Source organism: Hyposmocoma kahamanoa, unplaced genomic scaffold (assembly GCF_003589595.1).
Source record: "Hyposmocoma kahamanoa isolate Upper Pololo Valley unplaced genomic scaffold, ASM358959v1 64, whole genome shotgun sequence".
In the NCBI taxonomy this organism is placed as follows: Eukaryota; Metazoa; Arthropoda; class Insecta; order Lepidoptera; family Cosmopterigidae; genus Hyposmocoma; species Hyposmocoma kahamanoa.
The window spans coordinates 2,427,919-2,439,548 of record NW_020653852.1 but is presented as its reverse complement, the minus strand read 5'-3'; the positions used below and the strand labels follow the sequence as shown (position 1 = coordinate 2,439,548).

At 38.3% G+C, this 11,630-nt stretch overlaps 2 protein-coding genes across 3 annotated transcripts in view; both read right to left on the bottom strand.

The window, feature by feature from the left end:
* Nucleotides 1–312: 312 nt before the first annotated feature.
* On the bottom strand, nt 313–2,196 carry LOC113230630 (transcription factor jun-D). Its single transcript, XM_026464627.1, has one exon. It carries the CDS (start codon nt 2,083–2,085, stop codon nt 1,366–1,368), a length of 720 nt encoding a protein of 239 aa, XP_026320412.1. The 5' UTR covers nt 2,086–2,196; the 3' UTR covers nt 313–1,365.
* A 3,128-nt stretch (nt 2,197–5,324) lies between these two features.
* Nucleotides 5,325–11,630, bottom strand: part of LOC113230733 (peptidylprolyl isomerase domain and WD repeat-containing protein 1) — a 38,034-nt gene continuing 31,728 nt past the window's right edge. For both annotated transcript variants that reach the window (XM_026464806.1, XM_026464807.1), the window contains exons 9-11: nt 11,201–11,389; nt 10,901–11,052; nt 5,325–5,840 (exon numbers count right to left, since the gene is read on the bottom strand). In XM_026464806.1, the coding sequence (XP_026320591.1) occupies nt 5,697–5,840; nt 10,901–11,052; nt 11,201–11,389 (485 nt within the window). In that variant the 3' untranslated portion in view covers nt 5,325–5,696. The remainder of the gene's footprint in view (nt 5,841–10,900; nt 11,053–11,200; nt 11,390–11,630) is intronic.

The following is an 11,630-nucleotide window of genomic DNA, read 5'->3' as shown; positions in this document are numbered from 1 at the left end:
AGAAATATATTATTTAGTATAACTGTTCTTTTATAAACTTACAAATTATTGTTAACATTCTGACGAATTTTGTATAAAAATAATACAAATAGGCTCGGGTATCACGCTACCGCCGGTGGCCATGGCCCCATTTGCGGGGCGTGACCCCTCCCCGAATATAGTCTATAACAATTCAACTTGTTAATTGGTTTTATATTACTTACAGTAACCTACAGAAGACAATGGTACAATTTTTGTAGCATTAATGGTAACAAAAACAATAAAAACATAGGCTTTAGTTTACAAAGCGTAGGCACTCGAGATTGCTACTTCATCCTAAAGGTAAACATTCTCACTAATAAATACGTACGTCCCACTCACGCTTTCATCAACTCACATATTGCGAAACAATCTTTCATTCCTCCACCTTACAATCGGACGGCTTCGAGTTGCGTCCACTACAGTAAAGAGCACCGGGTCAGTTCTGAGAAAACATTTTCAATATCGGGGAAACTTGCGCAACACTCTCTCATGCCAACCGTACACTGCATTCAATCAAAGCACTCGCATTCTGTCAGTCTTCCACACAAGCATGAATTTGTAAAGCGTAGCGAACGAATTCCGTTTCATACAAGGCGTATAAACGCCATTGCCGTTGTCGTAAAAAGTTAACCTTGTGCAACATAACGTGAATCGGAACGTCCGACAACACATGGCCGCCATTCCGCGAGGGCGGCGCAGGCGGAATTTTAATTAGCAGAACATCCGCTCGTGACTTGGTTCGATGCCCCGTTGCCAGCTCTACCTTATTCGCGTCCCTTTCGCTCGCATTACGCTCGTTCGCTGACGCCTCTCTTTCTGTTTTCGACATAAATAAAAACCCGCAATGCTAATTGTTATCATATGGCTCCAGTCGAATATAAAAACAATGGTTTCACCAAAATGAACCATGGTAAGTCCAATTTTAAAGTTGCATCGTGGCAACATCATCGCTGAAACAGGAAATTCGCCCGTAAAACTGGCAACGTAGCGACAACCTCGGTCAGTCTGCACACGAACGACGTTGCACGATTATCCTTTCTAGTTTCTACACTATTCTAAGAGAACGCAATACTGATTTAAGGAAATTCTGCGACTTAAACAAGCTCAAGCTTGCGTTGTGACTAAACACGTCCCTCTTAAGTAGATCCATGAACATGGGATTCGAGCGGAGGTTCTGCACAATCACTGGCATTTCTCAAACTTAACGATAAGTCCACAGCTCACCTTACACTATATCCTAACTATATGTTACACAGTAAAATTAAGATCACAAATCGCTTTGTATGCTGCGTCCTGGCGGGCGCGACTAGCTTGGAATGTGGCGGCGCGGCGGCGGCGGCGCGATCAGTACTGCTCGATATGGCAGCCACTGTTAGCGTGCTCCAACACCTGCTGCTTCAGCCGGTGTACATGGTCCTTCAGCTTTACCACCATCTGCGCCAACTCCGCGTTCTCGCCTTTTAGCACCTTGACCTTATCCTCCAACTTGGAGATGCGTTCCAGCTTACGCCGTCTACATTTAGAGGCAGCCACCCTGTTCCTCTGTCTCTTGCGTTCGAGCTTGATGCGCTCTTGCGTGTCCATGTCGATGGGAGAGAGCGGCGGCGAGCTGGCAGCGCTGGGCACGGTCTGCGGCTCGTCTTTGACGACGGGCGTGGGGAAGCGGTCGAGCGGCCGGTCGAGGTCGGCATACACTCGCCGCGGGACGGGCTCGCCGCGCCCGTTGTGCAGCTTGTCGAGCGCCTGTACGAAAGGCAGCGCGTACATTTCTTGCTCCTCAGTGGGCGCCGCCGCAGGGAACAGCACAGGTGCGCTAGGAGTTGGGGTCGCCGTGGTGATCATGCCGTTCTGAATGATAAGCTTTTCCAGTTCAGGGGAACCCAGTTTGAGCAGCTGGAGATCAGGTGAGGAGAGCACCGGGGCGGCGAGTCGTGCTCGTTTCCCGCCGCGCTCGAAGTCCAAATCCAGGGTGAGGGATCGTTTCAAATTGTCCACTGGACCGCTGATGGGGTAGTGCTCGTCATAAAAAGTGGTCTCCATGCCGTGGCCGGAGTGACGCACCATGTGTCCGTCCCGAACGCTTCGGTATCACTAAACTCACTGCGTGAACTTCAAAACTTTCTCATGCAACACTGCACGTCCGTTCCGCTCGGCGTTCCACTTGTTTCTAAACATTGTTAAGATACAACCACTGCTTTTATGCCCATGACTCAGATAGGCTATTTTTAGATGTGGCGTGATACACAAGAGCGCCCATTGGTGGAAAATGACGTGATACTGAGTGAAAACTGCGCACTGATTGGTAGGCTAGTATCGTGGCGAAGCGCGAGGCCGCAGCCGGGCTGTTTACGACTTCGTGCGATTACCAAGAATCGGAGGATCCGTGTCCATTAGCACTCAAAAATTGTAGTCACGAACTTATTCGAAATTTCATGCCAATAAAATTAGGTACTTACTATTATTAATGAACTAGTTAAATCATGTTAACGTTATAATTATGTATAATGTAATTTTAAAAGATGTAGTAATTAATTACCTAGGCGCAACTGCCCCGGTTGACCCATAATTAGAAATTGACTTATGACTTTTATTGTGTAGTATTTTTAACATTATTATAAACGAGTTGCTAATCTGATAGTACTGTTTGGCATTATCTTTTGATCTCAAAATCAAACGCGTAGAATAGCTTAGCTGTAGTCAGAATAACTTCAGTTGTAATCGTTATTCCTGTGGAATATGACACTTTACAGAATAAATGGTGCTTTAGTCATGCCAAACAATATCTATGTTATAATACTCCAATTATTGATTAACACCAAGAATCCAAGATTGTTAATTTTTAGAAATAAGATTTTGAAATTGTAACTCGAATATTGTTTGTTTTAATTAGGAATTTTCACATAGTGCACTTGTTTGGAATAAATAATTTATAATAAAATAATATTAAATTATTATTTTTATTAGTGTACAATGGAAACGAAGAATCTCCATGGAGGCGGGGTAGCCGCGCCGATGCAAGAAAAATAAATGCGGGCGGCGTGCGGGAGGGGCATACGGCAAATGCACTAGAGGGAAAGAGACAATAGTAGTCATCTCACTCACACTACCGATAAAGTCCGGCTACAATAGAAGGAAAATGAAGTGCACCTAAAATTCTTTCGTTTATGAATACTTTAGCGTTTATTGTTTGGACAACTTTGTGGGAATGACTTCTATTCTATTCGATAAGAGCCACCATGTCTTGTGGTGCTAATTTATTGATTTTTCATTATTTTTTCAATAAATATAATCTACTTTGTTATTCAGCTAGCATAGCAGACTACTTTGTAAACACAGCAACCAAAACGCGTAGGTATGGATTTATACAGTAATTTATATATCTAATATAATTAGAATAGCGTATTTATAAATGCACAACAGAATAAAAGATCCTACTGCTCAGTACCGTTCCAATAATTGCATAAAGTTAATCTAATTACGTTTGGTTCATTAGTAAACGGTTCAATCAGGGCAACATTCGAAATGCCAACATAACATAATTATAGTAGCGCCACATTTCAACAAGTGACGAGTTTCGTGAACTTCTAAATTGCTAGTTCAGCTACTCGTCAAAAGATGGCGCTTGTAAACGTTTATAGTCCAACGGCGAAATAATGTTTAATAGATCCAATAAATTAACAGTAAAACTTTCTTTTTATTAATAATATAAGCCACGGAACCTAATTTGTCAGCCAGCAGCCCACATACACTCTACTTAAAACACTCTATACTAAATTACGTACTATATACTACAGAACAAATTATATTACATAAATAAAATAGCATTATATAATTATTGAAATCATTTATTTCAGTTCATCGCTTTTATAAATAAAGCAAAAAGCCCGACTTGGTAATTAACAGAGGCTCGAAATCAACTCACTACACATAACATACGATTATGTCTTACATTAAATTCCATTTGCTGGTTTCCAAGCACAGATTGAGTTCAGTCAGAACCTTAATTCTCATTTTAAAGACACCTGAGTGACTATCTAAATTGTAGTCAGTCACATGAGCTATATAGCGTTATTTAATTTTGTACACTTTACACAACACATAGGGACGAGTACTCAAACGCCTTTACGATTTTTCACGTAACAATACATAAACATGTCGCTGCTTTATTAGCGAGATTTGTTCTGAAAATGCTAAATTATATTGTGTATGAGATGCCGAAAACTAGGATATGTCAATTTTGCGCGGCAGACGCGTCTCAGTGATTTTTAAACAAACTTCATAAATTCCAGAAAGCCATCGATGCGTGAGAAATGTGCTTAACAAAAGCAAGGAGATATAAAATTTTATGTCAGAAATTTCTTACATAAAACTTTTCAATAAATACGTTTTATACGTCAGAAAGGGTGACATCAGAGCAAAAAAACGAGTATCACACCGTAAAGATTTTCTGTGATCACAATTTTTACATCGTTACAATACATTACATTTATAGTTACTTAATTTTTTGCTATAATTATAAGCTGACGACTTTCTACATATGGCTCAATTATATAAATAATAATAATAATATCATGGTCCGTCGAGTGAGAAGAAAAGATCTGGCAGTATGGTTTATGCCCTTACCCGACGAACGAAAAAATTTTACTACCGGTTGCGCGATGTGTCAAAGTGACGTTCAGTCATTTCGCTTTTTTTGGTACTGTTTTTTCGATAGGAAAAGGCAAAAGCACTAATATACACGCCATACAGCCAAGACTGTTTTTGATAATGTTTATGGCTAGTTACAAGACCTTTAGGCTTTCCCGCTTAGCTATGTTTGCACAGAGCAGAAAAAAGTTAATAATGTTGATTAACTTTTTTTTGCTCGTGACTGACTGACCGGAAAAAAATGGCGGGTTTTTGTAGTTACAGTTTTTCCACAAATTAATTTTTAGTGTAATTATTATTACGTTTTGAGTTACTTAATTGTTTGTTGCTTGTTTAAGCTGATGGGTCTATAGCCAATGCTCAACAAATAAATAATAATAATTAACTGACCGCCTTAGAATAATAACGCACAGAAACCTAGTCCGCACACGCTAAGTGAGGCTAATTGAAGCGCGCCAAAAGGGCCTACACGAGCGGGCGGGCCTTCAGTGCTCAAGGTCAACTTGCACCGCGAACAGATCAAGAATTTTAGCTAAAAATGACGTAATGTGCGGTAAATGAGTGTAAAAATACGTCAGACAAACATAAAATAGATACTAACATCACATTCCACAAGGAAGTAACGCGTTTCAACTTGTATTTTTATATAAATATTAACTAAACCCGAAAATTAACCTACTACTAAAACTAGCCTACATGAATTTGATTTTTGCCTCACTTGTGACAGTTCGTTTGATATGAAACTATCATTCTATGCGTTATTATTCTAAGCTGACCGCATTCCTCGAAACTGACACTGCCCAATTCAAGTGGCCGCCATTAAGAAAATAATAATTCAGTAATAATATACTGCGATATCAATGGGCGTACCACGAATATGTTTTATCTACTTATTAGCACCTACAAAGGTGGTCGCCGTCAATCCTTGACTGATATTAGCTGTCTACTTAGGCTCGATGCAAACGTGCTTTCATACAAAACACGCTTTCACAGGCTATGTAGTGAAGCGCACTGGCAAAGTCAGTTTCTTATTTAACGGTGATTGATATGACGCGCACGTCCTCGTAGGGTTTGTCGGTCTTGGGGTTGGTCTTGACGGCGCCGATGCTCTGAACCACCTCCATGCCGCGCACCACGCGCCCGAACACCGTGTGCTTGTTGTCCAGCCATGGCTGCAAATACAACACGACATATCGACATATGTAAGATTTACAGAAAATGAATTAATAGTAAAATAAGAAATTACTAACGAGGGAGGATTTCTCGAATTTTGTATTTTTATACCGTCCGTGATACGTACAATGTTTTTCATCACATATGCGAGGAAATAAATACAATATAAATATAAATACAACAATAATTATTTATTGTGTTTGGATTGAAAAAGTACGACCACATTTCCAAGTTTAGAGATGAGTTGAAGTTGTTGCCTATTTGTTTACGTAGAAATGCTCACATTTTATGCTTCCTCTATAAAATCCTGTTCCATCCCACTTCACCTAGCTATCTACGTGAGCGTTTTCAATACCGCCAGGCTATGGGTGACCGCCTGCGTTCTGGCACCAATTTGTCCCTCGTCCTTCCACAACACAGTTCCCAAAAATATTCGAACTCGTTCACGGTAAATGCTGCCCGTATGTGGAACCTTCTCCCGGTCGAGGTCAGACAGTCGCTCTCGATTCGGGTTTTCAAGGGTGCTCTTTTGAAGTTTTGGGATTGTTCAGACTCCACATGTTAGAGCTTTTGAAATATTTATTTACATTTGATATATTTATTTATAGTTTTATTATAGAGTTTGTATGTATTAATGTATCAATATTACTTAATATATATGTATTCGTATGTACATTTGATTTATTAAATTTATCTGTATATTTATTGAGTATAGTATATTCCATTTCTTTACTTATCTGTTTTTAGTGCCACCCCAAAAACCAACTTTCCTCTCAGATTTTTCAAAGGTTAGTTGGAAGAAATCTCTTTATGGGATAAGCTCGCCTTTGTACACAAATATTTAAATTGTTTCTGAAAATTTGTAAGTTACTTTGTGGTACAATAAAGTGTTTAAATAAATAAATAAATAAATTATGGGTTTGGCAAATGGCGGGTTTTTTGTTTTATAGTTCTTCCATAGATAATACAACTCGATCTAAAATGTGGTAAAAAGTAAAAAAATTGCTAAATTTTTAGACAAAGTATAATTAAAATTAATTATAAAAAAATCTTAATAATAAGTATTTAAGTGCTATGCGGCTGGATTGCAATTAAATTTCTGTTTAGATAACATTTTCAACGAAAGTTTTAATTTTGAACTTTGTAACATCCTTGCTTGAACTCAAGTTCAACCTGACCTATCTAGGGAAATATGTAGTGCCACAAATTAAAGCTCCTACCGACCACGGCTGTGATGGAAAGAAAAGGCCCGTGGGTTTTATTTGGGGCATTATAGTCAAATTAGGCACCATGCAATCATACCATTTACGAGCAAGTGTGATGAAAAAAATTTGTATTTAGGACTACAAAGCACATTTCAAGAGTTTCTTTATTATTATACTATTTCAATACGCATTACGCCCTCAATAATAACTGCCACCGTGGCCGAACGGTTACCATGCCGGACTGCCACGCAGAGGTCCCAGGTTCGATTCCCGGGCCGGGAGAAATGTTTGTATGGCTTACATTTATTTCTCTCGTGAGTTTGGGTGTAATTTGTGGTTGTCTATGTGTGTGTCCATGGCACCCGCGACACAGGGTTTCCCTAGTGCGGGGCTATGTCGAATGTGTGCGTTATAAAAAAAAAAAAAAAAAAAATAGAAAAATTATGGAATGCATAATGCGTCTTTGTTTTTCCGTATAAATTGCATTAAAAAAATTGTTTGGGATCAAAATTTTCTGTTGTTAAGTGTGTGCATTGATTTTTATTGAATATGATTATGTGTTACTGCCATGATATTCATTTATTTTTTGTAAAATTACTCCACTAGTTTTTTATTTAATTACATGTTCTAGTTTAGCATACAGATGCAAGTTCGAGTCCGGTCAAATAGAACGGTGTTTTTCTTGTATTCTTAATTATTATAGCATAATTAACAACATATATATTTTTGAAGTGCAACACTTTTAATTTTGTAAATAATGATAATGATGAAAAAAATAATGATGAATATAATAAAATATAATAATTTATGACATTTTATCACAATATTACAATTCAAAATATAATATCACGACATTATCATCATAAACAATAATTATTAATATAGGTAAAATAAAAAATGGAACACAGTATCAAAACATAACGATGTTTGAAATGAATGAATTTATAAACAAAATTAAAATTTTTTTAGAAAAACAGTCTTTATAAGATTCATTGTCAAATAAAAAGTGGAAGTTTCCATGTGTGCAACAACATCTTTCAGATTTAGTCGGGACACAGTCTCTCAATTTTTACCGAAACAATCACCAAATAAATGTATAAATAAAACAAAAAAATACAAAGAAAATGCAACTACCAACATCAATATTCTCATAAACATTCGTAGTTGAATTGAAATTAAATAAAGCGCAGACAAGAGAAAATAAGGCATGCAATATGACAATAAATCCTAATTACACAGGTGTGTACGTGTAAACAGCATGTCTGCGCCAAGCATGTGTATTTTAGCCTTTATTCAAAGTGGAGTAACAAGAAAAAAACAAGCTTGACTGTGAGTGCGGTCTCTCTTATATTGGACAAACAAAGTGAAGTATTTGTACCCGCGTCAAAGAACATATAGCTGATGTCAAACACCGTCGCGTAAAAAAGTCTGCAGTCTGCGAGCATGTCATGGATAAACCTACACATTCAATGAAGTTTGACAAACCCCAGGTCCTTGCAAAAGAAGTCCGTTATCTACCCAGGATGCTGCGAAAGGACATTGAAATTAAAAAACATCCTAATTTCAACAGGGAAGATGGTTTCTCCGTAACACCAGTTTGGGATCCAGTATTTCCTCTAATGAAAAATCCCAAACAGATATAAGACTGCAGTACTAATTAATATGTTTTAGTTTATTCTAATTTCTATTATTAACTAATAATACATTGAACTTAATAAAAATTCATTCAATAAAATAATTTGTAAAACTTAATGTAGCGTAAATTGGAATGTTTCTTTGTAAAATTAAAAATAAGGTATTTAATTAATAACTATTGTAACTATAGTGAAAAAGTAGGGTGGTTTGCATCAATATTAGACATAACTGGTTGAAGACTGTACCGCCTCAGTCAACCGTGACCATGGGACCTGTAAAGGGCGCGAAACGTCGGTTTGTTTGAAAAAACAAATATACGCGATTTAAATCCGGAAAAATAGTTTCATTTCCTAAGAAAAAAAACATGTCACAATGCTGGATTATGACTCAATAACATAAACAATGACCGATTTAGCGCATATCATCAGCGTTTTCGGGAGCTCGGAACACATAATAATAATGTGCAAGACAACCACATCAATTACTGGTTCTCAAAGAAGGTATAGTCTGTCTTTTTTAATCAGTACAGTGTACTAAAAAAACCGACCTTAAAAGTCATGCATCCCCTAGTTTGCCATCCATAGAGGTGGAATATTTTGGCCCACATCTGAGGTACTCTCATTCCAACAAAAAAGAGTCATGAAAATCGGTTCACAAATTATCCGGAGTTATCGCGTAACATACATAAAAACACAGTTGAATTGAGAACCTCCTCCTTTTTGAAATCGGTTAAAAATGGAATAAAATGGCAGTTCATTGCACAAAAGTGTTGCCCGCTTGGAAGTAGCTAGTGATTGCTGTCGATAAATATACTATCGACTATCGACTTAATGTTGGTCACGCTTATGCAATAAATACCCGAACTTGTTTCCATTATACGTTCAACTGGGCATAGGTTCATTGAATTATACACTGCATTCAGAACTGTCTATTGACAATACAAAGACGAGACATATTGTAAAGATTTTAATTTTAATTCACAATCACATTCTTATTAAAATGTTTGGAATAAAAAAATATTTCGATACTACTAAGCCAATTGTCAAAATAAGATTAAAGAAGGCAATAACGCAATTAGTAATTACTAGAACGTCTAAACGTTAATAATACAGACGTTTTTTGAAAAAAAAACCTATCACAATCTGTTCGATAAGATTGTCGGCAACAACTACATGACCATTTCAAATTTTATGAAAACTGGCAACCTTGTAAATTTCCTTTTATTCCGTCTCAAAAAAAGCAGACTACTATTCCTTGTACTATGTACAAGAACAACGAAAGTATCTAAAACACCCAGACCAAAACCCATTTGGAAAAGTTATCCGAAATAGGTCCTATCGTGATCATCTAGTGCCCCATATGTCGAGTGTGTTGCACACAACGGGTATAATCATAGAATCTTTTTTATGTATGAGACCAAGCAAAGCGACAAACAAATCGTACGCCTAATATTAAACCACAAATTACTGAATAGTTCCTACGTAACTAATACATCACTCTCAAACAAAATCGAAAATACCTAGAGTGTAATAGCGTACTAAATCTGACTAAAACACCAGGCGCTGACTATGAGGAAAAAAGGAATCTACAACGCGCTCAGAGAGGGCCCGCAGTCGTGCGGAACCGAATGCTGGGGTTGTACAAGGATTGTAATGTAAATTAAAGACTTGTCCTTGCACTGTCGACGATTAGTAGGCTACTCAGCGGTAGGCACCTGGAGTCCTCGTTAAATGATACGCAGTGGCACTTAGAGCTTTAAATGGCAAAGATCTGAAGGACACTGCCACTCCGCCTGTTGCCCAGAGAAATAAGTTGACAAGTCTCGTGTGCCTGTAACTTCACCAGCACTCTTACCCTCCAAAACTGGAACGCAGCAGTGCTAACATTACTGCTTGACGGCAGAAATAGATAAGGTAGTACTTCCCTAGAAGAACTCTTTCACAAGAAAAAAAAATTTGCAATTTAAAGTTCTGAGCGGCACTGTACATGTTTACAAGGGCAGGCGTGTCGTTTACCACCAGGCGCACGACTTGTTCGTCACGTCATTTAGTATTATAAAAAAAAGAAGATGCCCATTTCGTTTTCACTCGAACCGCCCGCCGAAACGCATAACGTCCTTTTCCTTCTTATTAAAACGGTCACCAAGTTTTATCTGGCCGGCTTATTGCGATTCCTTATCGATAAGTGTAGTGTCACCATAAAGTGAAAATGGTACGTACCGTAGGCGCCAAAGTGATGAAGAACTGGCTGCCATTGGTGTTGGGTCCGGCGTTGGCCATGCTGAGCGTGTAGGGCCGATCGTGCTTCAGCGCCGGACGGAACTCGTCCGCGAACTCGCCGCCCCAGATGCTTTCGCCGCCAGTGCCGGTGCCTGCAAGAACATTGAGTGCATTATGCCGCAGTTCAGTCGAGCTACGACGCTGATGATTCTGCCAGGTCCTAAGATGAGCCGGTAAAAAAGAAGATGGAAGTGTTATCAGCTCACTACTTATAAGGGTACTATCACTTAAAAAACTCACCAGTGGGATCGCCAGTCTGTATCATGAACCCTTTAATGACGCGGTGGAATATGTGCCCGTTGTAGTACCCGTTTCTTGCGTGCACGCAAAAGTTCTCGGCCGTCTTCGGTACGTCCTTGCCGAAGATGCGAATGTGGATGTCGCCTAACGATGTGTGGATTATCACTTGTTCGTATATTCTTTGGACTCCTGAAGAAATAAACGTTTGCACAATTAGTAAAAGTTAGTTGTTGAACGTCACAAAGTTTAGCCAAGGAAGAAATTCCTGAAGAAATAATAAACATTTGCACAATTAAAAAAAAACAAAGGTTAGTTAAGGAAGAAATAATAGATGTTTGCACATTTACTACAAGTTAATTGTTCAATGTCACAAAAGTGAGTTAAGGAAGAAATTCCTGAAGAAATAATAGACGTTTGCACTAGAGATGAA

What these genes read in the sequence shown, in the direction of transcription:
- LOC113230630 (XM_026464627.1), bottom strand. Translation starts at nt 2,085, where the DNA reads ATGGTGCGTCACTCCGGCCACGGCATGGAGACCACTTTTTATGACGAG.